This window comes from Typopeltis vanoorti, chromosome 6 (assembly GCF_054136105.1).
Source record: "Typopeltis vanoorti isolate ZY-2024b chromosome 6, IOZ_Tvanoo_1.0, whole genome shotgun sequence".
Taxonomy (NCBI): Eukaryota; Metazoa; Arthropoda; class Arachnida; order Uropygi; family Thelyphonidae; genus Typopeltis; species Typopeltis vanoorti.
In genome coordinates, this window is record NC_143554.1 from 6679729 (window position 1) to 6702779 (window position 23051).

Consider the following 23051-nt stretch of genomic DNA (forward strand, 5'->3'; position numbering starts at 1 on the left):
TGAGGGGGGCCGTGAGATAATGAAAACAAATTTAAAATCTTTTACGACTAAGTAGATTTTTTTTAATTTTAAAAGAAACGTATTTAACGTTTATTATTTATTATTTCTTTTTTTGTTATTTTTTATATTTTAATGGAAAAATTCACACATTGGTGTTGGTTTACAAGCTTTGCTTCCTGCGTATTTCATCGCTTAATGAATATTAGTGAATATTGCTTATTCATATGTTTCATTTCAAAGCAATGGTTAATTGTATTTACTTCGAATGCTCTCCAGGGAAGCTCCAAATCTTCCTGTCCCTTTCATCATGCATTCGTAATTAGGCACTGTTGATACTGACTTTATATACATATCAAAACTCGTTTTATGTTATCACTGTCATCCGAGCTAGTTTTCTGTTACCAATAAAAGTTTCGCATATACTTCACACATGAAAAAAAGCTTAAACAAGTTCATGTGGGAGATAGTAATTCGCTTGCAGTGGCAAGCAACACGCCCTCCCTAACAGCCACTATACTGCAGAGGCAATAAAAACAAGTACTTTTATTATGCCAGTGAATAAGGTATGATGAGTCTGTGTAATATATTTCTCAACAAATAGTGCAATTAAAGACAACTGGGATAAAAACACACTAATTAATGAATCACATGTCCCCTCATACAGAAACTATGCTGTATAAACTGAAACAAAACCACATGTTGCATGGGCAAACACAGTATCTAACTAAAAACTATTGCTATTAATTAGATGTGTGTGAGTTCGATTTCCCAACGCAGCAATAAAATTCAACCGAACATGTTAAAATTCGTAAAAGTGTTAAAACTAAGTAATATATATATATATATATATATATATATATATAGTGAATGTTATGGCAGTTTCACATATGGAATTCGGTTGAAGAGAGTTAGCATTTCAACTCAATTGTCAGCTATGCTTTTATCTTTCCTTTAAACGATCTTTTGTTAATACCACACCAATCATATGCACGTTTTAATAACCTGCCTTTGCTGTCTGTTTCGCGTTAGGCTTAATTACCATAAAGGGAGAAAAGTCACAAAAGAGAAAAATGTTCCTGGTCCGAAGATTCCCTTATTCAGGTAATCTTCACTAATTTCATGTTATCAGTCGGTGGTGTGCCGGTATCGGTATGTGGTGATATTATTTGATCTATTCTACGTTAAAAAATTTAACCCTGAGATGGATAAGTGGCTGATAAAAAATAAAAAAAAATCTGGCAAACAATCAGAAGAAGCAGAAACAGACTCAAAAAAAAAAGGACAGTATTTCATATTTTACCAGAACAGCCCGCATCGTCTTCAGAACCAAACGGTAAGAGGCAAAAAATGTAATATATGCATTTGATTTTTGCAATATTCGCTCTGTATGTTTTATATTGAATATAAACACAATAAATATTATAATAATATATCTCTCTATTAAGGTTTTTTTTTCGAAGGGGTCCGTGAAATATTTTAATTTTTTGCAAAGGGGGCCCTGACATCCAGAAATTTGGGAAGCACTGCCTTAGACGATAGAAATATAAGATCTGATAATGTTGGAGTCTTGACAAGTAACAGACTGATTTGGAGGAAAATTGTAGATAGGAAGTTAGTAATGATGTATTTTTTTTTCATGTAGTACTATCATATCTTGTACACTCCTTGAGGGTACATGGCAGGAAATTGATGATGATGATATAAATACAACCGAATATACACGCCAGACAATTTTGTGCCTATTTCCTTTCAGCCAAGAAAGCTGCCAACAGCGTGTATCAGCTATTTTGTTTGCATTTGCACGTTTTTTGTTCACTATTGCCTGCTGAAAACCAGAATACCGTATATAATAATGGACAAAAAAATCCATTATTATATACACCAGCAAATCCCCCTCGCCCAAAAAATTGGCAGAAAAAACGACCGCTTTCTGATTTTTAATTGGCGCATTTAGGGGTTAAGTGCTCAAAAATAAGATAAATCCTTATCTTTTTTTTTTTTTTTTTTTTTTTTTTTATCAGCATGGACTTTTGTCAAATGTTCTTCTAGTCTTGAAGGCTTCATAGATTCATTTGAAAAAAAATGACATTTTGGCTAATCAGGCACATTGGTAATGTTTTGTTTGTAGGTGACTGAATAAAGATGTATTTCAAATATTCAATATTATATTGTCTACATTTCTTCTTGGATTCAGCCATGATATTATCTATAAAAAAAAAAAAAAAAAGTTAAATTTACAAAATTGCTAGAATGCAATTTCTCACATACCTAAACCAAATTATTTTTACAAGAAAAGGTATAAAAGTACTCAAGTGAAACCTGTTGTTTTATTGCAATAATAATTTGCTTTGTGTGTAATTCGTGTAAGGTACCAACTGGGAATTGAATATACACTAAAATTTTTATCCACTCCATCAAATTGCTAACTTTTCACACAATTTAGAAACAATCTAAAACTGATTTCATGTCTCACGTATTTATAATATTATACAGTGAACAAGTCATAACATGTCTTGAAAGTGTGCACCTGCCAACACTTTGCTTGTTAAGAACTGTGATCAGACTTCAATGCCGATCGGCTGTAACTTGCATTTTGTATGTTTTCTTGGAAAATAAAGCAACCATTAAGACCTTTACTTACATTATACAACAGTTATATCATCAAATTTTTTTATATTTTTTTTTCAGCACCTAATTTTTGTCCTTTCACTGCCCCCTTACTTCAATTCAATCTCCCCTTTTGCTCATGAGACCACTACCCTCTACTCTGGATCATTCCAGTGCCCTGAAGTGGGCAGTACCACCCACTTTAGGAACCACTGTTCTAGAAGTTGTGGTGGTTTGTATAAGGCAAAGTTTGTTAAAAAAGAGTATGGATGTAAGCAAACCTGCCCATGTATTGGGTTGGCAGCCAAACTGGAATAGGTCATTGATATATAGAAGGAAAAGGGTGGGCTCTCACCTACCCTTTTCCTTCTGTTGTGAAGTTCCAACAGAGCCTTGCAGAAACCCAACAAGAGATGCACAGAACACAAAAAAGCCTCAACCTATTACATGTAACATGTTTCCAGTCAGACCAAATAAAGGATGCTTCCTTAATATTCTTGTGCCAGACTCATGCAAAAGTATTGAGATAACTCTATCAAATGAATTTGACAGAATGGGGATAAAGAGCCAGAGGAAGTCAATATTAAGATATTCTAAGTCAGTAACTCTTTCATATAGTATTGAGTCAAAATGATTTAAAGTGTATAACTAGGAAAGCTAAGATGAGCAATGTTTGCAAAAGTTGTGATTTAGTTTTCTTTCAGAAAAAGCAGATGGGATTTTGTAGAGATGCAAATGAACACTGAAGTTGGAAAGGAGACTGCATATATATGTGAAGTTGATATGGAAAGTTCTAACAGGTTTGCAAATTAACTGCATGGGCTAAGCATTAGTTGCAGTTTGAGTTCTGGATTTCACAGTTGATAGCACTTGATTTTAAGATCTTTTTGACTTTTTTTTTAAAGTCAATTATTTATGCTTTACTGTTTTTCCTCAAATTGCTGATGAACTGTCCCTGCTGAAAGAAGGTAAGAAATGGATGCCAAAAGCCTTGGAAATGTCAAAGGTGACAGCATATGTTTCTCTTAACCTTTCCATGGCACATGTCCAGTGGTGAGCGACGTAGACTAAGATATCAGCCATGAATCTGAATTGGCAGAATCCATACTGGAGTCCCTGATTAACTGGTGAGTATCTAGTTGGTGAAAAAAGTTCACCATTGATAACTTCTTTCATTATTTTGGAGTGGCCTACTGGACAATTAGTCAGTAGTTATATAGTAAACTACTGTCTCCTATTTTGGGAATAGGTTGGATATATGTTAGTCTCCAAGAGATGGATAGGTGCCAGCTGAGTATAGAAGACTGAAAAGATGATAGAGGACAGGTGTTAGCTCTGGAGCATAACATTTGAGTACAATAGGAGTGATGCCATCAGGACCAGACAACTTTGTAGTGTTCAGGTTGTCTAATATTCTTCTAATGTCTTTCTGCCAAAAGGCCACAGGTGACGTATGGAAGGAGGTAATTTGCTTTCATCATCTATGCAGGAGTTAGAGGAAAAGAGTGATGCTAGGACGTCAGCTTTTTCTTTGGGTGCTGTAACAGCGCCACCGTTTGGATGTGTGAGAGGGACGGGCAGAAGATGTGTAGATGGGCAGAAGATGCATCCTCCGATGGCTTTTGCGAGGAATCAGAAGGAACAGTTACCATTCAGAAAGAGACAAGTTTTCTTCTCAAGTTCAATTTGGATTTGTTGATAGTTGATTTACATTTATTGCGTGCTTCCACATAGGCTGAGTATGAAGCTTGGGTTCTTAATGCAAGCCACCTGTGGTAAGCTGAATTATTTTCTTAGACTGCTTTTATACATCTTCTGTTGACCAGGGCTTGGAAAGTGGATGGGAATTTTGGATGGAACAAGGGATGAATGCCTTCATGTCACTGTGGATGTAACTCGCTCAGTGCAGGTGTCTGAATCGGAAGAGTGGAAGCAATGGTTATTCCATGGAAAACAGGAGCCGTAGTAGTAGCAGTTCCAGAGATCATCCCACTTTGTACCCTCGTAGTGCCAGAGGACACAACGTTGGGTGTGGTCAGAAGAGGGGCATTACTTTGATAGACTGTTAAATGAAACAAGCATTGAAAGAACTGTAGTAGAAAAATTTTCAAGAGAAATGCAAACAAAAGTACAAATCAATACTTGAAGTGGAAAAAGCTGTCTAAAACTAAAAATGTAGAAAGACAACTAGAGTTGATGATATTCAACCACAAATGCTCAAAATACAGAAATATAAAAGTTTTGTAGTGGCTACATTGCATAATTCAGAGGGCCTCTGAAGGTTGAATTCCAGATGATTGGAATAGAGTTCTCGTAGTTCCTATTTATAAAAAAAAGGGAATAAAGCTGAATGTGAAAATTACAGAAGAATTTCTTTACTAAGTATTCTGGATAAGATTTATGCAAGCATACTTGAAAAGGGGTTAAGAAAGATTGTAGAAAAGAAACTTGGAGAAAAAGCAGGGTTCAGGCCAAATAGAGGTGGTCAGGATCAGATTTACACTTTACGACAAATAGTTGAGAAATCACAAGAATAAGACAAGGATCAGTACTTAAGTTTTGTAGATCTGGAAAAGGTATATGACAAGGTGCTCAGAGAAAAGTTTTCCAAAACACTAGTTATGAGGTAAATAAAACATTATACAAGGCAATTGAAGGGAATACAGGAAGATGGTGTTTGATGTAAAATCAGGTGTAAGACTAGGATGCACATTATCTCTGCTCTTATTCATCATCATCTTCTTCTTCCTATCTTGTATTAGGCCTCGGAGCCTGTTATGGTCTCATTCCATCTTTTATATTGTCTTCCAACTGCCCTCTTCCCCATGGGTTTGAATTCAAGGATTTGTTTGGTGATTCTACTATTGTCCATTCTTGCAATATGCTGTCTTCATTTCCATCTACAGCTGCCATGATTTCTTTATTTCTTTTATGATCTAACAAGATGTATCCTGCAGTTCTCCTCATAAATCTCACATTTCTGCTGCAGTTATTCTTCTCTCATCTCCTGTTTTAATCGTCCATGCTTCACTTCCATAAGTCAGCAATGGTCTTGCTAATGTTTTATAAGCTCTAATCCGAGTATGTTTCTGTACCTTCGAAGGTTTAAATACTTGATTAATAACATTTAAAGTTCTAATGAAATTTGTAATTTTAATTTCTATGTCTTTTTCTTCTCTGTAGGTTAGGTGATATCCAAGGTATTTGAAAGAGTTGACTTGTTCAATAATTGTATTGTCTAAACAGATTTTGCTTCTTATAGGTTCTCTTCCCTTAAAGTACCTTTGTCTTCTCTTTTGAAATTTCCGTATTAAATTGTTTTACTAATAAATTAAAATGATGGATAGAGTACTGGAGATCAGTTTCAGAGGTTGCAAGTATAGCCTGATCATCTGCAAACAGTATTGTATCTATATTAGTGCATTTGTTAAAAAAAAAAAATGAATTGATTTTTCAGTATTTAATAGTTTAAAAATTGCAAATTCATTCTTTAAGCATAAAGACTGCCATAAATATACTTGGTCAACAAGTGGTTTCCAGACAATTATAGATTATTTATTAGCTAATAAACTTGCAAAATTCATTCTAGATACAAGAGTTTACCGAAGTTGTGAATAAAAACAGACCTTTCTTCTTGTTTCAAACCTAAGATTCCCACCTCAGTGGTTAATGAGAAGCCCATTCATCTGAATAGGTAACTTTTTTTAAGATTGGCCTTTTAAATGACCCTAGCATTAAATGGCTCTATAAAAAAGGATTAATGAAAAAATAGAAAATATAAACTTAGGCAAAACTGTTGAGGAAGAATGGAATAACATCAAAACAATTATAACAGACATGGCCAATGAATCACTGGGAAAAAAGAGGAAATGGTGGAGAAGAAAGAGAATTAGAAAATGGGATGATCAGATTGTCCAAATTATTGAAGACAAAAGGAATGCTTTTAAATACTTGGCAACAAAAATCTCAAGATGACTATATAGAATACAAAAGAAAAAGAGCAATCGCTAAACAAGCTATAAGAAGAAAACACAGAGTCCTGGGACAACTTTGCATCTGAACTTGACACAGATATTACACCCACAGTCCAAAACTTTTAAAATATTAAATAATTTAAATAGAGATATAAGAGAAAACACGTCTTTCCCCCATCAATCAGAATACCTGGATAAGTTATTATAAAAACTATTGTACTCATAATAAAGATTTTGAAACAATAAACTTTGATAATGAGACACTCTTGGATCCTGTATCATAGATGAGTTACAGAAACTACTCTAAAAAGTTGTAAAAACCATAAAACACCAGGTGAAGATGGGTTAAATACTGAATTAATCAAATATGCAGGCCCAAACTTCAAAATTTGTTTTCTTAAACTAATAAATAAAATATGGAATGGTGAACCACCACCAAAAGACTGGCAAAAGGCAATAGTTATTCCTATACATAAGAAGGGTGATATTAATAACTTTGAAAATTACAGAGAAATTAGTCTCCTAAACTGTGGATATAAAATCTATAGTAAAATGCTGAAAAATAGACTGTCCCAATTATATGAAGATAAGACAGGAGAAGAGCAGAATGGATTCAAGAGAGGTCGCTCTTTTGCTCTTATCCATCTGCACAAGAGCGACCTCTCTTATCCATCTGCACAAGAGAGGTCGCTCTTGTGCAGATGGATACTTTACCTTAAAAATTTTATTTCAAATACATATAAAGAATACAATCAGGAAACCCATATTGCTTTTATTGATTATTCTAAAGCATTTGACAGAGTTAACCGCAATAAACTTTTTGAAATATTAATAAATGATAGAGTTCCTCATCACCTAATTAAAGCAATCCATGATACATATACTGATTGCAGTAAAAGTTAATGGAATTCCTCTGACTGGGAACCTATAAACAAGGGAGTAAGGAAAGGCTGTAGCCCATCACCCATTCTCTTCACAACCTATATGAATTCTACAGTAAGACATTGGAGGCTCACAGTACATGGTTATTCATCATCTATATGGATCACATTATGAAAGAAAGTGATGATTATAATTTGATATATTAAAATTAGCTATTTGCTTTATAGATAATGTATTAATAAATGATCTGGGATGATACAATCAAAGAAATAATTAAAAAGAAAAAAGAAGCCTATCACAAATGGTTAAGCAGTAAAAGATTAGAAGAGGAAATAGAATATAAAAGAATAAGAGACATAGCTAAAAGAGAAGTCAGAAAACGACATAGAGAATCATGGAATAAATTTGTTTCTAATTTAGAACATGATTTATATAAAATAAGACCCAATGTATATGAGATTTTGAAACACCTAAATGCAGATACCAAAGAAAACATAAAATTAAACACTGAATTAAAATTAGAAGAATTTCTAAATTACTACACAGAACTGTGGACAGACAAATATTTTAAAAAAGACAACTGGCAAACAATTAACGAAAATGAAAAGGAAATAACTGAAGAAGAATTAGAAATCAGCCTAAAAGAAACAAGAAACGGAAAATCACCTGGAGAAGATAAGCTAGGTTCAGAACTATATAAATATGCAGGAACAAGATTCAAAAAAAAGACTCTTGTTATTTTTAAATAAAATTTACTCAATTGGTATCCCCCCAATAGAATGGAAAAAAGCAACTGTGATTCCTATCTTTAAGAAAGGTAATAGAGATGACCCTAAAAACTATAGAGGTATCAGTATATAAATTCCTGTTACAAAATATATAGCAGAATCTTAAATAACAAACTAATGAAATATTCCGAAAACTTTATTCTAGAGGTGCAGAATGGATTTAAAAAAGGACGATCATGTATAGACCCAGCCTTTTGCCTAAAATTAATAGTAGAGAAAAGAAGAGAATATAATTTGGAAACACATATTGCATTTATTGACTTTGAAAAAGCATTTGACAAAGTTAAAAGAAACATTATTTAACATATTAAAAGAAAGACAAATACCAAATAATATCCTAAAAGCTATCACAAGTATATATGAAAATAATCAAATACAAATAAGATTAAATCATGAGCTATCATATACCAGAGAGATAAACCAAGGGGTCCGACAGGGATGTCCCCTCTCAGCAACTCTTTTTAATATCTACTTAAATGAAATAATAATAAAATGGGATAAAAATATACACCAAGGAATTAAACTTTCATCTACAGTTAACTTAAACACTCTCCTCTTTGCAGACAACCAAATAATAATTACAAATTCTGAAGATAACTTACAGAAAGCTATTTTAAATCTAAATGAGATATCCAAAGATTATGGTATGATAATATCAACAGAAAAATCAAAAACTATGGCTTTTAAAGGACAAGATCCAGCAAGAACTAAAATAGTAATAGATAACAAGATCTTAGAATAGGTGAATTCATTTAACTACCTAGGATGTATGATCATATATGAAAATGAAAAAGATATAAACGTAAAAATTGCAAAATATTTAAAAATAACAGGTGTAATTAACTCTATATTTAAACCAAACCTAGTTCAAAAACAAACCAGGCTAAAAGTATACATTAGCCTTACCGGTATTAATGTATGGAAGAGAAATCTGGACAATAAAACAAAAAGACAAACAAAGATTAACAACAGCAGAAATGAAGTTTATGAGACAAACTGCAAAGTATACCCTATTTGATCACAAAAGAAATGAAGGTATTATGAAAGAATTAAACCAAGAACCAGTAATAGAAAAAATTAAAAAATATAAACATAAATGGATGGAACACGTTCAAAGAATGAAAACAGAAAGATTACCAAAACAAGCCTTAAAGTACAAGCCATTAGGAAAAAGAAAACCAGGACGTTCTCTTAAACGATTCAAGGATGACTTCTAAGGCCGGAACAGGCCATCTAGGCCTAAATCCTTGATACGTATGATGATGATGATAATGTATTCCTGAATACATTCAGAATAATGTATTCCTGAATACATTCAGAATAAGTCTTCAGGATTCTCTAACTACATTGAATAACAGCTGTAACAAATTTCATGAAAATCAGCAATAAAAAGGTCAAAACTATGAAAATGGGCAGGAACATAGGAATGCTTCAGCTGCATTCTGAATGGAGAGCCTATAGAACAAGTAAAATATGTCAGCTATTTAAGTATAGTTTTTAGTGAAGATGGCATGGTGGAGAGGAAGTTGAATAATTTATATGGAATAAGAGAGAAATTAGTCAAAACACTAACCTAGCAATGCACAAGACGGTGTTCAAACCAGTTTTAAGTTATGGATCTGAAAGTTGAGTAAGAAATAAAATACTTGATCAAAGACTAGAAACTACAAATATGATTCTGAGAAAAATTAGGGACATGAACTGATGGAATCGATGGCAGAATCATATTTAAAATGAAGACATTAGGAAGAACGTGATGACATTGTTTGCATTCAAGAATGTGTGAATAGGGCTGTTCTAAAGTGGTATGGTCACTTAAATACAATGGGATAGGAAAGGTTAGCAAAACAGGTGTTTGATGCTCAGATGGCAGGAAAGAGACCCAAAGGAAGACTAAGGTAGATGTGGATTCATTCGATCAGAAACACATTAGAAGAACGAAATGTTAAATACAACAATCTTGGAGTGCTGAGAAGTAATAGACTAATTTGGAAGAAAATTGTTGATAGCTTATTAATAATGTAAACATAATCATGCAGTGCTGTCATGGTAGCCTGAATACCCCTTGATGATACATTGATGATGATAAACTAAAAATAAATAAAATAATTATGTTCGCATTTAAAAAATTCCTATTTTTGATATCCAGTTGATATCCACTTTATATTAATCTATTCATTCACAGTTTACTCCAGTTCATTCTCTGCTTAACCTACAGTCCTTAAAGCCACATGAGTTCAGGGTAGGCAGGATAATTAATTTTAGACAGTATGTACATTACAATAGCTTGGTGTGGTGTAGTTGTTCTATCATAGTGTATACATTTCTAAAGATGACGTTAGAATAAAGATGGAAACAAAATTTTGGTGTTATTAAAGTAGTTTTTTTTTTTTTTGCTTTTGTTTTTTAAATCTCATATGGTAGTTGAGTCCATAAATATAATCAGCAAAATACAACGAAAGATAGGCAGCACAAACAAGTCTCATTGTCCAGTTTCTCATTTTACTGTTGAATATTACAGTTACTGCTTCCTTTCCTTGATAATTATTGCCTGAATATAACAAAACATTTTCTGTTATACATATGAAAATTATGCATCTAAAGTATACAATTAAATTTTTTTTATCTTATGGATAAAAAAAAATTAACTTTTAAACACAAAATGAGCTGCTGTCTACAAAAACTTCTACTTTTTAATTAAGCTTTGACCCTTAGGCACCCCAAGGAATTTGATGATGATCATCATCATCATCACATTTCTTTAAATTTCAGTTTTAAGAGAACACAGTCTCAGCTTATGTTAGCTGTCCATCACTAGGTTTCCATCCATTTAGAAAGAAGATTAGTTCACACCAGCTTTATCAATCACTTCCTTCTGCCCACCTTAAGCAAATTAGTGCAACATAGCTGTTCTGTTCATCACTTGCATCTCCTCCCTCTTTGTAAACAGAGGTGACCAATTAATAAGCTGACTGTGTGAATAAAAAAGATTTCAGGTTTCTTTTGATTGTAATGGGACAGGTTGGACATGTTCACATCACTATGAAGATTTCAGATGAGTGATACTGACATTGTCAATGAAAAATTATAATGCAAATTAAGCAAGAAACATTCATAACAGCGCTTCATAGTATAAACACCAGAGAAAAATGCTTGAACTTACTAATATTTTGCTGGATTTCCAACTGCCATCCTCAGATCACAAAATTACAAATGTGGTAAGCATATAGTGCTCAATTAGATAGTTGTAAAAACAATTCAAATTATAACTGAAAGGAACTAATGTCCAAACAGGGTGCCCACCAAGGGCTGAATAAAAACAGAGTTAATACAGTTAATTCTAGAAAATTAAGCACACAACATAGCTACACATAAACCAACAGTTTGGTTATGTCACATAAACTTCAAGGTTCAAAAACACCGCTGGCTCTCCTAATTGCCATGACCAACTACCTTATTCAAGTAGTGCATATGCATACCAGAATACTAGACAATCCTAATCACTCTTTGAATACTTTGGACCTCTGTCTTCTCCCATCGATGTACATCGTAAACGTAGTCTGTCCTCTAGGTAGTTCAGAAACAATCTTGTGATTATCTCTTCCCAGCGAAACAAGGTGAATACAATCTTTCATATCGACACATTGCATGGCATTACAAGAAATCCAAATGGGACGATCTATGTAACTACTATGCCACATAGTAGTCACATAGATAATCTCTTTGGATGGATTTCTACTTTTGCCATCTAACCCAAACCTAAGTGCTGAACGTATCACCATAATAATTCTTATCACCATGGAAGCATTTGTTCCCATCCCCTATCTAAGCCTTGGTTCTTAAACAGAAGTTGTACAAGAGAAGAATCGGGCATACAATAACTGGCTTGCATCTAAAACTCCATCTATCGATACTGCGTATAATGAAATCCAGAATAGTTTAAAGAAACTATCAACAACAAAAACTGACTTTGAGAGAGAGCTAAAAGCAGGAAACTTGCACAAAGCCAAATTTCATTCATGCATTCTGGTCTCTAACCCAAGTCATTGGTTTGCAACTTCTATCCAACACTGTTCTACCACCACCACTGTGTCCCAATGATCTGTTGCCAACCTCCTGGCTTTCTACCTCTCCTCCGATGTCACCCATATGTGGTCATATACCATGGAAAAATCTGGTGAGTCCCAAGTGGTTATCCTTAACCACGCTACCGGCCAAGACGTCTATAGATGTCAAGGTTATCATGGATGCCAAGTGCATATTAAAATTGTAATACCATTGATGTTACATTGAAATATATGATGGATAATGGATACAAAGCATATGAGGATGCATATTTAATCCATAATGGCCAGTAAGGTGGTTAATATCTCCAAGACTGGGTCTGGCACAAAGGTCCGTTAAATAAAACTCCCATCATATGGTCTGAACTGCAGTTGAACTGCTAGCTTTCTGATTAGACACTCACTTCAGGTGATGAGGATGGTTTCTTTATCTTCTAAGTATACAATCAATGCAGGCATCCCATAAGATCCTGTTCTCTCACCCATGCTATTCCTTCTAGATATAAATGACTTTCTCCAGCAGACTACCAACCCAATATATAGTTTTGCAGACGACAGCACACTACATTCTTCCCTTTCATTTGACAAAACTGGCAATGCACAAATCACCACAATCTCCAGAGCCTTGACCACAATCACCTTAAATACAGATTTCCAAATCATTCATTAGGGTTTGGATAATCTTTTCAATTTCAATGCTGGTAAAACACAGCTCTGCTTTATTCCCACAAAATGAGCAATTCTCTTTCATCCTTACCTTTGACAACACCAAAATCCATATGCATGATGAGATCTTCTTAGGATAACACTAATGTATTACAAATATTGCTTCTCTACCTCCGAAAAAAATAGGCTTTCTGTTTCATTTGAAGCATTACTTTAACTCCAAACAACTTCTAACTTTATACAAATCACAAATCTATCCAACCATTGAATAATGCCCCCATATCTGGGGTGGTGCCCCTAAGAGCTCCCTAATGCTACTGGACTCTGTACAGAAAAGGACAGTCAGGCTGATTAATTTCTTCTCTCTCACCAGTACACTTTGCTCACTTTCACATAGGTGCTCAGTTTCTACTATTTGCACCTTCTACAAATACTTTTATGACCATTATTTATCAGAATTAGCATAATAACATATCTCACTCTCTGTCAAATCCATTCAAACACGTGCAATAACTAATCATCACTCTCTCACAATGTATCTCCAAAATCACAGAACAAATTTCTCTTCCTTTTCATTCATCCCTTCTACTGCTGTCATATTATGTGTTTCTCAAAGAATACAATCCACATCTCTTTAAGGTAAATGCACACAAGTTCCTTCTTATCCATTAATGGTACTAGTGTCTATAGGTTGGCCAACCTCTGGTGGATAGGTTCCCCATAAATAATAATAATAACAATAATAAAAATAATGATGTATCTGCTATTTAGCCTCATGGCACAGATACATTGCATAGACTTTTAGTGCACTTAAACAGCCATCATCCTAAAATACATCACAGATATGAAACTAACATCTGTCTTCCCTTCCAAGACATATTAGCTGATAACGAACCATTTGGTAGTCATATCTTTTATATTTATAGGAAACCCACATACACTGGAAGGTACTTACACAAGCCATCATATCACTGCCCATCCCAACAGTATGGCATTCCCCAAACACTCACTCATGGAACCAGGGTTATTTGTTCTAATGACACAGCCCTGGCTACTTAACTTGGGTATGTTCACAACACTCTTTTTAGCCAATGACTATAACCCCCACAAAATAGATGAAACACTACATGTCCTCTACAATCTACACATAGGAGCACAACAAAATTGTTCCCATCCCTTATATTCAGGATACATAAGAAAAGATGGCAAAAATTCTCCATAAATATAATCTCCATAATCACTTTCAAACTACACACCCAACCAGCAACTTTTATCTGTTTTCCTAAGGATTAGCTTCATCCTCTGGCATATCCTGGAGTGTATAAAGTTCCTTATATCTGCAACTTAGCCTCCTACTCTGGACAGATTGGTAGATGTGTTATCATTTACCTTAAAGAACATAAAAATTATGTCTGCATCATCTATATGTAAGTCAGAACTGGTAGACCATGCTGTGGACATTCCTTCACACAGGATTAAATGGAAGAAGACAGTTGTGCTGCAGAGAAGAAGTCACTACATGTCTCAGAGACTATTTTAAAAAATCAGCATATGGCTGGCAGCCCTTTTCTCAAACATTATAATGATTGGAAAACTACCAAATCTGTGGGGGGAAGCCAAAATAATTGCCATGCCCAAACCAGATAAAGATCCAAATGATGTCAAAAATCTATGACCTATCTCCTTGCTTTGCTCCACCTTTAAGCCTCTTTGAAAGAATTCTCCTTAAAAGAATTTCACCACTCATCGAAAGAGCACTCCCAATTGAATAAGCTGGCTTCAGGCCAGGAAGAAGTTGCTATGACCAGGTCCTGGCCCTGACAACATAGATTGAAGCAGGCTTCCAGAAGAAACTTAAATCTGGAGCCACTTTCATTGACCTAACATCAGCTTTATGACACAGTCTGGATCATGGGCCTCCTCCTAAAGCTAGGAAATATTATAAGATGCAAAAAAACTTTCCCGCTTTTTGAATCCATTCTCTCCAACAGAAAGATCCGAGTCCATATTGGCAGAAAAAAAGAGTAGGCCCAAATTCTTCATAACGGTCTCCCACCAGTGCTCTGTGCCCTTTACTTTTTAACATCTACGTGCATGACTTACAACACACCAGCTCAAGCAAGTATATGTACGCTGATGACCCAGCAATCCTACATCAATCTACCTCCTTTGCGAACCTGGAATCAACCGTGAACACAGACCTGAACATCCCGGAAGAGTACTTCAAGCAGTGGTACTTGAAGCCAAATCCAACAAAAACAGTGTCTACAGTATTTCACCTGAACAATGCAGAGGCAAATCGACACCTCAACCTTTCTTTCTGTGGAAAAATGGTAGAACACGAGTCTCACCTGAAATAAGAAGCCTAACCTATAAAAGGCACATCACCAACCTGTCCAACAAAATTAAAACGAGAAACAATATCATTTCAAGGCTTACTGGAACAACCTGGAGTTGTGGTGCAGAAGTCCTAAGGTTGTCTGCACTAGCCTTCACATTCTCTGTAGCAGAATATTGTGCCCCTGTCTGGGAAAGAACTGCACAGACTAACATCATAGACACCCAGCTAAACTCTACCATGCACACAATTAGTGGGACAGTGAGAAACACCCCTCTCTCCTGGCTGCCTGTCCTATCTAACATTGTTCCACCAAACATACAGAAAAGACAAGCGTCGATTAAAGAATTTAATAAAGTGATAAGCAACCCACTCCTGCCCCTGCACCAGACTCTTATAAATCCACCTAGTCTTTGCCTAATATCTGGAAAGCCTTTCTGGTCCATGGATGAACTCTCTTCAGCTTCCCTACCATCAACATCTGACATGTGGAGAGAATACAGGTCCAAAAATCTCCCAACAAATGGCTTCCTGGTAGAAGATCCCTGTGCTCTACAGCCTGGTTTTGCTCTTCATAGGAAGATTTGGTCATCAATCAACAGGATAAGACCTAACCAAGGCAGATGTGGCTACCTACTACATAAATGGAGGCTGTTAGACCACCCTTATTGTGATTGTTCTCCCATGGCTCAGACGATTACTCATATTGTGAACGACTGCCCAAGGTGCCAATTTCAATGTGGTGGTCTACAGGACATCCACAAAGTGACGGATGAGGCCTTGGATTGGCTTTCCAGACTGGACATTGACTTGTAGCGGTTCTGTATTCCTTTTGCCATAAGAATAAATAAAATCAATATGGCTGCATTAATTTGCCATTACCCTTTTTCCAAATTCACTTCATTTTTATCCAGACTCTAGAGGATGCCTTGTTAAGACATCAGTTACTCTCAGTTAAAATTTGAATTATTTTTACAGCTAACTAATTGAGTGCTATGTATCTACACAAAACTGACTATATGCATGCAAAAAATTAGATGTCTACCATATTGTGTTCCTCCACATTCCTAAGAAAATTGTGTTGACAGATGGACATGCTAAATATGTTAAAGGACGCAACAAAAAAGTCATTGCCTTCCTTCTGTTTATAAAAGGCTGTCATAGCTGAAGGGATGAAAATAACAGAATGGAACCAATACATATTGTACAACATATAAAACACACAAAAACATCAAACTTGTGGAATCACCCTAGGGCCCTTAGTTTGTCTGAAAATGCAAATAAGTAACCAAAGTACATTGCCTTGAACATTAAAATAGAAGTAAAAAAAAGTGAGAAACTGGAAAATCTGGAAATACACTGTGGTTAATTTTTAAACACTGAAATTCTAAAAATTCTGTGAATCAACTTAATAAAAGCAGTTGCCATAATTAATAGATTGCAAGAAAAAAAAACCTTCCATCTAAAATTTTTAAAAGTTCTTTAAAAGTTTTTAAAGAACTAAAGAACTGATTTTCATCAAAATACAAAATTATGCAGCTTTAATTTAATTTTTGATTTCATGATTTAACAAGGAATGGTCCAAAAGATATACGGGTCTGGATGGATGAGTGGTCAGCATATTTACTTTCCAACCAACAGGCCAGGTGGGAAATGAATCTCACTGTACACTGTGAGGCCATCGTGTCACTTACAGGAAGCTGAACCATCTTGAAAAAGGGTTACCAGGATATGTAAAAAATAAATAAATGGAAAATACAAAAATTATATAATTTTAAAAAATAGAAAAAAAAAATCGTTATTCTCATCCATAGTACAAATGTACCATGGTAGGTTTACAAAATCTTTTTGCGGTTGGGAGCCACAAAAATCAGATATTATAGTTCACTGAAATACAGTTCTTTACAAAACAATATAAGATAAATTATAATACACACATTTTTATTCTTAGCAATATTCAGAAATTTTATAAAAACACAGAATATTACAAAGGTCAGGTCGTCTTGTCCTACAGTTGTACTTACCCATTCTGTGAGAGTCCTGACTGATCATAAGCAAGTGGTATTCCCTGAAACAATTACATTATTAAGCATAGTTACTGCTAGCTTTTTTAAACTAACTTCTTAAATCTAACAGAACACAAATTAACATATTCACTGCTGCACTGGGAGACATCTAAACTTTAAGTAAATTAAATACATAATAAACAGTCAAAAATCATTATTTACATTAGATTAACTTCTGTCAAACATTTTCTTATATAACATTAGTATCTTTAGAGCATATGATAATTATATGAAATTTATCTTATGTCACAAGGAATATACATAAGCATGCAATCAGGTAGGTCAAATCATGATAGCAGACAAGAGATATTAACAATCATGTTTGATATAATTAACAAGAGGTTTCATATAGTAATTAGAAAAAGTTATTAAATATTTTGAAATCATGATTGTTATTAAATTTACAGTTAATCATAATGGCTTCAGTAGATTCACTAATTTGTCTACTATATTTAAATTTGTTTCTATGAAGCAGCACTGGATCATTTCCACTTGTTACAATCTACACTGATCAATTCAACAAAGCCGCATTTTCTCAATCTGTATATAAGCTGAATGTAACCCCACCATTCCTAATTATAAACAACAAGTGATCTTTGTTTGCACGTATCACGATGTCCTATATGATCAAGAAACTTAGGAGACTCATAGGTAGAAAAAAGTATGCCAAGTTCATCCTTACGAGGAAGCAGATAAATTCCTTACCAATGATGTCCAAAACAGTGATTCCATTATCAGAGTCCAGCAAGATTATGACTCCTTATTTAATGTACGTGAGGCAATTCAGTAAAATGATTAAACTATTTCTTGCCATAAATACTGTTACCACTTCTGCACATCCTAGCAGTACCCACAGAATTATGCACATCTGGTTCAATTAGTGGCAGTGTGCAAAGCTAACATTCACGTGTTTATCAGTAGAAAGAGAGAGAGGGGTCTAGCTATACATGTTAACATGCAGTGGGGAGATTATGAAAACTGTGTAACTGTATTAGTGCTTCAGAAGGTTGGAATGCAGCCACCTGTTATTTTCAACAAACTAAAAACACTCCAGATCAGTAGGATGTTTATGTATCGAACCATTAACCATTATAACGATACAGAAGATGTATCGTTATAATGGTTAAAGAACAAGTCGACCATGCTGCATTAGGACATAACAGCTTGTGACGGCTGTAAAGACACTGCTGCTGTAATCCTGTGACAATGCAGAAAGTGATATCATGAAAGATGAATGTTTTGCAGAGAATGATGTCATGTGCACTAACTGGTGACCTGAGGATGAGAACCTATTGTCATTCTACTGAACATTTCCTAACACAACTTATGCAGCAGAGGGTGATAAAATCAATTTAAATTTTAATATGATATTGCCATTGATGCCATCTGTTCACATCCCTAATCTTTCTCAGGACTTTCATATCTGCATTCTCTAGTCTTTTGTCAAGTGTTTTATTTTCAATCCAGTTCTCAGATCCATAAGTTAAAATTGGTTTGAACACTGTCTTGTATATAGCTAATTTAGTGTTTTGACTAATTTCTCTCTTATTCCATATAAATTTATTCAGTTGACTTTCTACCATACAAGCTTTACAAATTCTGTTGTCAATTTCCATATTTAATTTACCATCTTCATTAAAAATCATGCCTAAGTAGCAGAAATGTTTTATTTGTTCTATAGGTCTCCATTCACAATGCAGTTGATATTTTCAATGTTTCTGGATATCTTCATTGTCTTTGTCTTGTTATTGCTGATCTTCATATCATATCTATTACAACAGTTACTCAATTTGGTCTGGGAATCTTGCAGACTTGTAGCAGATTTATTTAGAAGCATAACATCATCTGCATGAAGCAAAGAGCTAAGATTAACATCACCAATTTTGATATCAGGTTTAATGCCACTTTCCTTCATAATGTGATCCATATAGATAATGAATAACAGAGGGTGGGGGGATAATGTACATCCTTGTCTGATAGTAGATTTAACATTAAACCATCTTCCTTCAATTCTAACTGCTGACTTTCAACTCAAATAAAGACTAAGTATTGCTTGATATAATGCCCCATTGACACCATACAACTGTAGCATTTTGAATAGCTTCACTCTTGGCATCTTCATATGCCTTTTCCAGATCTACAAAGCTTAAATACAGATCGTTGTTATATTCCTATGATTTCTCAACTATTTGTCATAAAGTGAAAAGCTGATCCTGACAGTCTCTATTTGGCTTGAATCCAGCTTGTATTTCACCAAGCTTCCTCTCCTCAATCCATCTCAATACTAGACCACTACTCTATAATTCGTATATTAATGATATAGCAGAAGATTTGAAAGGGAACATAAAGGTGATGCAGATATCTTACAGAAAGATTTAAATAAATTGGCAGCATGGGCAAAGAATAATGGTTGTCAATTCAATGTTATAAAATGTAAGGTAATGCACTTTGGGATGAAAAGATCAGCATCATCGTCAAATTCCTGCCATGTACCCTCAAGGGGGGTGTACAGGATATGATAGTATTACATGAAAATTTACATAATTACTAACTTCCTATCTACAATTTTCCTCCACATCAGTCTGTTACTTGTCAAGACTCCAACATTATCAGATCTTGTATTTCTATCATCTAAGGCACTTTGTATAGTATCAATCCACCTATATCTTGATCTTCCTGTGGGTCGTTTTCCTGCCAATCTGGCAGAGAACACGTGTTTTGCTAATCTTTCCTCGCCCATTCTGTTTAAGTGACCATACAGGAATGCGTTAGCAGAGATTAGCTCTGCTAATGCATTCCTGGATGCTGACAATGTCAAGTTCTTTCCTTTCCTAATATCCTCATTTTTAATATGATATTGCCATTGATGCCATCTGTTCATGCCTCTAATCTTTCTCAGGACTCTCATATCTACGGTCTCTAGTCTTTGGTGAAGTGTTTTACTTCTGACCCAGCTCTCAGATCCATAAGTTAAACTTGGTTTGAACACTGTCTTGTATACAGCTAATTTAGTGTTCTGACTAATTTCTCTCTTATTCCATATGAATTTATTCAATTGACTTCCTACCATACCAGCTTTGTTGATTCTGTAGTCTATTTCCATATTTAATTTACCATCTTCACTAAAAATCGTGTCTAAGTTGCTGAAATGTTTTACTTGTTCCACAGGTTTCCCGTTCAAAACACTGTTGACATTTTCTGCCTATTTTCATTGCATTGTCTTTTTATTGTTGACCTTCATACCATATCTATTACAGCAGTTATTCAATTTAGTCAGAGAATCTTGCAAACGTAGCAGATTTATTTAGAAGTAAAACATTGTCCGCATAAAGCAAAGAGCTGATATTAACATCTCCAATTTTGATATCATGTTTAATACCTCCTTCCTTCATAATGTGATCCATATAGATAATAAATAACAGAGTGGATAATGTGCATCCTTGTCTCACACCAGATTTAACGTTAAACCATCTTCCTGTACTTCATTCAATTCTAACTGCTGACTTACAACTCAAATAAAGACTAAGTATCGCTTGATTGATGAAAAGATCACACACACACACACACACACACATATATATATATATATATATATATCATATTGATTGTACTAGTTTACAGTAAATTGATGAGGCTAAGGATCTGGGGGTGATGGTGGATGAAGATTTGAAATTCAGAGGACATATTGCAAGAGTTGGCAAAATAGCTCAGAGGATTATTTGGATGCTGAAGAGCACATTCACAAATAAAGATAGGGAGGTTTTTTATTCCTTTTTATAAAAATGGTGACTAGTGTGCACAGATTTAGTCACCTGTGCTTCTTGGGAATCAGGAGGTTGTGGAGAGGATTCAGAGACAAGTGACCAAGCTGGTGACAGGTCTGTGGAATGTTCCCTATGTGAGGGTGGTGAGTTGCAGAGTTTAGCTGACAGGCAGAGGAGAGGGGGAATATGATAAAAACTTATAAGTTACTAAAGGGATACTATAAGATTGACACAGAAGAAATTTTTCAATACATGAGGATTAGAGGTCAAAAAAGGGTTCGCACTTGGAAGCTGTCTAAGAATATGGTTAGTAATAGTGTGCAGACTAGACTATTTTCTTGGAGAGTGGTAAATGAGTGGAATGGGCTGCCAGAGGTGATTGTGAGTGCCCTAACAGTGAATAGGTTTAAGGAGATGCAAGATAGGTATTGTGTTAATGAACAGAGTTGGTCTCCTGTGATGAGTCTTGTGAGTTCATGGAGTGCTCATATAAATAATAATACTCTAAGTTTCTCATAACAATATGTAATATTATACAAATTCACAAAACATTTTATTAAAGAACAAAGGGAGGATAAATATCAATCTCAGCAAAGGAACTTTTTGTTTGTTGCTTCATTAAGCATACTTGTGTACACACAATTAATTGTGCATTGCACATCATTATTCATAATATTATGACTGTAAAAATAGTGCTTAAGAAGAACATCAGCATGATAAAAACATTGCACTGAAAAAAATAACCAGTTTGGAAGGAAGGAAGTTTGGTTTTCCAATCAATAGATGGTGCTTTTATATGGAGAGCTTGGAGAGAAAAAAGTCTACGAGAAACTTGCTAAGTGAATGATTTTGATGTCAACAGAAAGGTAAACAACTGTTTAGTTGAATACAATCTATTAATTATATTTTATCATTTTAGTCACCTTAAGGGTCAAATCTGTATAACTGAAAGGAGATCTCCACATAGCCTTTAAAGAAATGCGGAGAACCGACCAGGGCATCTGAACTAATGTCCGATCCTCACCTTCTCGTGGTGCACCCTGTTAGGTACCTACTTGGATATTGAACTAACGAGGATCGGCTGGCAATTTGGGATTTAGCCGACCAAATTGTCTTCTTATCGGTTAAACCAAAATAAAAAAATGATGGTACAACATTGACAAAATTTCATGCCGGCTGGGGAGACGCCCGGTTAAAAAAGGCCCCCATTGTTTTCACCAGGGAACCAGGGTGAACAGTGAAAAGTCAGCTACTGGAACAAATCTGAAAACACACCCCAACTCAACATCACCCGAGTTAAAGATCAGTACTATCAACATAAGAAGCCTGAATGGCAAAGAAATGGAACTAGCTGAGGAATTAGATAAGTACCAAATCGACATAACAGGGGTTACTGAAACAAAAAAGACAAAAACTGGTGAGATCTTTCTGAGCAATAAATACAAAATGTTATATTCAGGCAATGACAATCAAGCAAAAGAAGGAGTAGCCATAGAATTCAACACAAAATACGAGGGTAATCTTCTTGAATGGCAGGCAGTCTCAAGTAGAGTAATGTGGGCAAATATGAAAATGGGGAACTGGACAATGAGATTTATTTGTGCCTATGGTCCCACAGAAGGTTCTACTATGGTAAAAGTGGAGGAATTTTTTGAGGCTTTAGAAAAAGCAACTGACACAATGAAAAAGGAAAAGTTGGTCCTTGTTGGGGATCTAAATAGCAGAGTAGGAAATGATTCTCAGACATACAAAAATATTTTAGGAAATTTTGGAGAAAAGAGCAAAGCTAATAATAATAGCAAATATCTGTTGGATTTCTGCTCAGGACATGGACTGGTTATTACTAACACCATGTTCCAACATAAAAATGTGCACAAATTCATATGGAGAGAAGAGGCAAGG

At 34.8% G+C, this 23051-nt stretch overlaps 1 protein-coding gene across 3 annotated transcripts in view; it reads right to left on the reverse strand.

Annotated features, from left to right (window-relative positions):
• LOC150105263 (protein alan shepard-like) overlaps nt 1-23051 on the reverse strand; it is a 323518-nt gene that overhangs the window by 182080 nt on the left and 118387 nt on the right. For all 3 annotated transcript variants that reach the window (XM_090394029.1, XM_090394030.1, XM_090394028.1), the window contains exon 8: nt 17344-17387. In XM_090394029.1, coding sequence (XP_090250155.1) covers nt 17344-17387 — 44 coding nt within the window. The remainder of the gene's footprint in view (nt 1-17343; nt 17388-23051) is intronic.